Genomic DNA, 6,000 nt, shown 5'->3' with positions numbered 1-6,000 from the left:
TTTCTTTTAAAGCTCCTTCATTTCTTAAACAGTCTAAAACACTTTACTTAAAGAACTCTGGCTTTTCTTTAAATGTTAGAACTTAAACTTATCAGTGATCTTCAAAGAAGAGCATCAAATAAGTTAATGAGTCATTTTGACCCTCACCTGACAAATGTGAAAACAGTATATTAAATAAAACAAAAACAAAACTTCCATATATGAACAATTCCATAACCCTTTTATACAGTAAACAAGTTTTAAAAAGAACTGTAATAATATTTGAGGCCGATGCATAGTTTTCAGACTTGACTGTTACACAGTATAATATATAAGTGGCTTCTTGCTGACCCCATAGTACAACAATGCAGTAATAAAACATATTGCATATTACAACTCTCTCCTAAAAATTCTTTCAGACGTCAAAAGTCCAAGTATTCCTCCTGACATTTTTAGAACAGCGTTCATTGTATCTCAGTATAAGCAGTACGCATGAAATTAAATAGTAAGAAACAGGTACAAAGAATATTCAAAGTTTAGAGTTTGTTAATGTGCTTCTAGGTTTAGGAGTGGAGTATTATACCCAGTCACAGTAAGTACTGGAGTATGTATTTGGGGATTCCATTACACATAGTGAGCCAGTACTATATACAGGGCACTATTATAACCATGCAGTCTGCTGTTCATGTAGCAGGTTATGATCTGTAGTCCTTTTTGCTGTATGGCTTGTTACCCAAAATGTTGTCAACTTCATTCACAATATGTGATGTCATCTTTGGAAGGACCTATGGAAAATGAAACATAAAGGGAGAATTGTCATATAGCCACTTGACGTGGGGAGCACATTAATGCAAAATGTAATGCACAATTCTAGTTCAGATTGGCACATTGAGGGCCGGCTGTCCCGGGAGGTAGCAGCGGAGCCTAATCAGTAGAGAATATCAGTAGGGAAGGGGCGCCAGTCTTTTCCGGCATGGCTAGGTCAATGCATGCTACACAGTGACATGACCAGTGAGAGCGGTATTGTCTAGCCCTAGCGGTCTAGTAATGTAGATGTTCCCCACTGCTGCCTCTCTATTGTTGTGTGACGTGCAGTATACCCGTGAGCCTGAGGGTTTGGTGATCGAGAGATCCGCATCTGAGGACTGTGGTCTGTGTTTGGATACGTAAACTTGTACAATTTGCTTTTGTAAGTTTTGTAAGTATATTGTGTTAACATCTTTCACTAGTAGAAAGATGGCTGATTTAACAGGCTTGTATTCACATAAGTCTAATGGTTACAGGCTCTCATTTACAATAAATTAATCTCCATCATTTACTTGACTGATTTTCAATTTTTTTTCTTTCACTATGCAAAACAACTTGCACCTATCTTTTACCCTTTTCATCCCCTCACTGGCTACACTACAGCAGGCACAGAACACTTAGCAGATAAAAAAAATCCAAATGCTCTTTTCTAGTTTTCTAGAAAACTTTACCTAAAATAATTGGTTCTTGTTTTGTTGAAAATTGAAATATCACTGTATAAGTATAAGTGTAATGTAGACATTATGTGTAGAAAATTGAAATTAAAGCATGCCTGTTGTTATTTAAAATTGTTTTTGGAGCAAATTTCCGAGATATTTTTGCACCGGATGTATCTATACACTAGATTTCAAGTTGCACATAACTTTACATACATGCAACTCAAAATACGGCCTTTGAAATATAAGTGTATGGACTCACTTCTATGTTGGGGCAGCACAGTGGCATAGTGTTTAGCACTTCTGCCTCACAGCACTGGGGGTTAGGGTTAGCCAGATAAAAAAGCATCCCGGAGGAGTTTGAAGCCCCAAAATTGTAAACCATCTAGCTACTCAAGCAGAGCAGAAGTGAAAGATTCTCTGAGGAGCCAACATATATCTTAGTGATAGATAATTTACTACGAAAGCCCTGTGACATTTTGGAAATCGATCTAACTTAATTGAAAATGCAATTCCTAAGGTGGGGGTGAAGAGCCTGTAAGAAAGATTTAAATCTTCTGCTTTCGACGTTACATTGTGCATTTTCATGAGGGAGTCTATCAAGCCTGAAATGTCCAATATTTCTCAATTGTGTTCCGTCATTTCTCAATTGTGTTCCCTCACACACATCAAGTCTTAACTAGTAAGTAGTGGTTTTATCTTCTATTTTATTTTCTGAAACTTACTTGTGCAACTTATTGTATGTCTTGTCATTAACTTTTTGTAACTAAGCCATGGAAACATTTTTCGGCTTAAAATACATTTAATCTAGCATATTCTCCGTGATTCTTTGTGAATTTACAAAGCGCAGAGAGGCTCATGCTACATGTGTATGTAATTTAAGGGTGAAACATTAATAAGTTGTTTTGTAAGGACACCATAGTAAATCCTTTGTGGTGGCAGAAAGGCCTATTCATTGCTAAGTGACTAAGGTGACGACTGTCACAGCCAGCTGTTCAAATTGCTGTATCTGGAACAGGCTGGGCATTTGTGGCAATGATGATGATTTTCCCAGAGACTTACCTCTTTATTGTTCTTTTAGGAATGGTTTAAAGTGCTGACAGATGACATCACTAAATAAGCACGCTCCCTTCCCTGTCTCCCACACTCTTTTTTCAGCTATCTCCCTGTCCTGCTATTTACTATACACTCTCTTTTTTTGTTTTGTTTTTTTGTTGTTGGTTTTGTTATTTATAAAGCTTAATATGAAACTGTTTCAATTTTTTCTAAAGAATATTGAAATTAAATGACATTCAATGCCTCATACAAGGTTTATTAATAAGAAAATGTTTGTCCTTTAATAAATTATAATTTGCATGTAACAACCTTCCAGGTAGCAGGGACTGGCTGGCAAGTTTTGGCCTGAAAATCACCAGCAAGTGGCTCACGTTGTTTTATCAGCGCACTGCAATGGAAAAATGAGTTTGCCGAAAAATGTGTAACTGTAATTTTATATATGAAAAATTGTTATGTCAAAAAGCTATAATCAAATACAACATTAACCACCTCCACCTGACTGACTGCTATTCAAAGCAGAGACTATTCTAGTGATCTGTAAGCAATACAGAGACCATCCTAGTGACTGGTATATAATACAACACAATACAGAGAGCTTCCTAGTGATCCGTATACAATACAGAGAGCATCCTAGTGATCTGTATACAATACAGAGAGCATCTAGTGATCTGTATACAATACAGAGAGCATCCTAGTGATCTGTATACAATACAGAGAGCATCCGAGTGACTGGTATATAATACAACACAATACAGAGAGCTTCCTAGTGATCTGTATACAATACAGAGAGCATCCTAGTGACTGGTATATAATACAACACAATACAGAGAGCTTCCTAGTGATCTGTATACAATACAGAGAGCATCCGAGTGACTGGTATATAATACAACACAATACAGAGAGCTTCCTAGTGATCTGTATACAATACAGAGAGCATCCTAGTGACTGGTATATAATACACACAATACAGAGAGCTTCCTAGTGATCTGTATACAATACAGAGAGCATCCTAGTGACTGGTATATAATACAACACAATACAGAGAGCTTCCTAGTGATCTGTATACAATACAGAGAGCATCCTAGTGATCTGTATACAATACAGGGAACATCCTAGTGACTGGTATACAATACAGTGAGCATCCTAGTGACTGGTATACAATACAGTGAGCATCCTAGTGACTGGTATACAATACAGTGAGCATCCTAGTGACTGGTATACAATACAGTGAGCATCCTAATGACTGGTATACAATACAGTGAGCATCCTCGTGATCTGTATAAAATACAGAGAACATCCTAGTGATCTGTATACAATACAGGGAACATCCTAGTGACTGGTATACAATACAGTGAGCATCCTCGTGATCTGTATAAAATACAGAGAACATCCTAGTGACTGGTATACAATAGAGAGAGCTTCTAGTGATCTGTATACAACACAGAGAGCATCCTAGTGACTGATATACAATATCATGTAGCACACAAATATCAACTTTAAATTTCAGTGTACAAATAAGCTATTAAGTATTTGTGTGCTACATGAAAAAACAGACAGTATTTAACTTATGTGCAAAACAGAAAACTAATTTTCACCCCTTGCAGTGTAACATGGTTTTGTCCAGGAGACTTAAATAAGATATTTCTTAATATAAGATCCTTAATTAATCAGGCCCCTAGTTATCATTTATTTAGTACATTCTACAAAATAACAGCTAGAATCTGATTGGTTGCTATAGCCACCATCTCCACTTTTCAAATCCGCTGGAAAACTCTCAGCTTGATACATTTACCCCCAGATCTCTGGTGACTTTAAAATGCAGATACCCTTCACCCCTAACTCTGTTGCTGACAAAATCAGACCCCAATGATTTGTTGAAATTACTCCTCCTGAGGCCCACACAATTTTGGCTGTGCTAGCATGATAGACAGTTTACTGTAATCTGATTGGTGTATAGTTCCAGCTATCCACTAATCAGTGTGTGGGGACCTCTCAACACTCTGATTAGTGAATGGCCAGCGCCATCCACCAGTCAGGTGTTGCTTTCACCATTGCTATCACTGCTACTACCAATACAGATAGCATTACAGCATGTACTTCTAACACTTCTAAATCATTTTTGCTCATAATAATCTGCTTCTGTAATTGTACTTTAAATTTACTGGATAGTTAATGCTACTTTTAATAGCATTTCAATTACACAATGTAGTGGTTTATGTCATCAAGAGAATACAACAGAAACATTGTTGTTATGTGCCTTCACTATGGTTTAAGTTATCTTGTTTTAAGTTGTTTTCATTTGAGAGAGAAGCAGATTTTGTTAAACATGTTTTTATGGTAGATTAAAGCTTTAGAATGTCATACACTGATCAATAAAGATTAAAAGGAAAAAAAAACTAAAGTGTATGAGACACAGCTGGTGAGCCAGAGAATGCCAGCTAGAACAAAGGGAATATTTATATATATAATTATTATGCTGGTCTGTTTACGAATGTAAATGCACAAAGACTGACAATTATAAATTTACAGATATCCCATCTGATAAGGCACTGTTGTAACAACTGTGTCCTTTGTTAACCCAAAAAATGGCTTCCCATTATAGGACAGTTTCATGTGGTCCTATATTAAAAATACTATACGCCGTTTTCAGATTTATTCATAGATTCTACTATAGTTTTAAACAGACATTCACAATTTACAACTGTATGTGCATTATAGATATCAACAATTAGCATTGCCCAGAGGTATTTGCTGGTGTTTTCTATGCAGATTTAGCTTTATTGGACAAGCAGGGAGCTCCTACCAAACGTACACCAATCAGCCAAAACATCAAATAATATTGTGTATGTGCCCCTCGTGCTGTCAAAACAGCTCTGACCCATCAAGGACTCTGAAGGTGTCCTGTGGTATCTTGCACCAAGACATTAACAGCAGGTCCTTTAAGTCCTGTAAGGTGTAAGGTGGGGCCTCCGTGGCTTGTAGGCCCCTGCTGAAAGAGGCCACTGCCATCAGGAAAAATTGTTACCATGAAGGAAGGTACTTGGTCTGCAACAATATTTAGGTTAGAGGTACGTGTCAAAGTAACATCCACATGAACGCCAAGACCCAAAGTTTCCAAGGTTTGCCTTCTTCCCATAGTGCATCCTGATGCCATCTCTTCCCCAGGTAAACGACGCACACGCACCCGGCCATCCACATGATGTAAAAGAAAACGTGATTCATCAGACCAGGCCACATTCTTCCATTGCTCCATGATCCAGTTCTTGCGCTCACGTGCCCATTGTAGGTGGCTTCAGCGGTGGACAGGGTTCAGCATGGGCACTCTGACCAGTCTGTGGCTACATAGCCCCATACATAGCAAGCTGTGATGTATTGTGTGTTCTGACACCTTTCTATCATAGCCAGCATTAACTTTTTCAGAAATTTGTGCTACAGTAGCTCTTCTGTGGCATTGGAGCAGACATGCTAGTCTTCATTCTCCACACCCATCAATGAGCGTTGT

At 37.8% G+C, this 6,000-nt stretch overlaps 1 protein-coding gene across 3 annotated transcripts in view; it reads right to left on the bottom strand.

Moving 5' to 3' along the window:
• Positions 1–203: 203 nt before the first annotated feature.
• Positions 204–6,000, bottom strand: part of KCNAB1 (potassium voltage-gated channel subfamily A regulatory beta subunit 1) — a 267,571-nt gene continuing 261,774 nt past the window's right edge. For all 3 annotated transcript variants that reach the window (XM_075202037.1, XM_075202038.1, XM_075202039.1), the window contains exon 14: positions 204–764. In XM_075202037.1, coding sequence (XP_075058138.1) covers positions 675–764 — 90 coding nt within the window. In that variant the 3' untranslated portion in view covers positions 204–674. The remainder of the gene's footprint in view (positions 765–6,000) is intronic.

The sequence above is a fragment of the Mixophyes fleayi genome, chromosome 3 (assembly GCF_038048845.1).
Source record: "Mixophyes fleayi isolate aMixFle1 chromosome 3, aMixFle1.hap1, whole genome shotgun sequence".
NCBI classification, from domain to species: domain Eukaryota; kingdom Metazoa; phylum Chordata; class Amphibia; order Anura; family Limnodynastidae; genus Mixophyes; species Mixophyes fleayi.
Note: the sequence above shows the minus strand (reverse complement) of the source record. Positions and strands in the feature narration are given on the sequence as shown.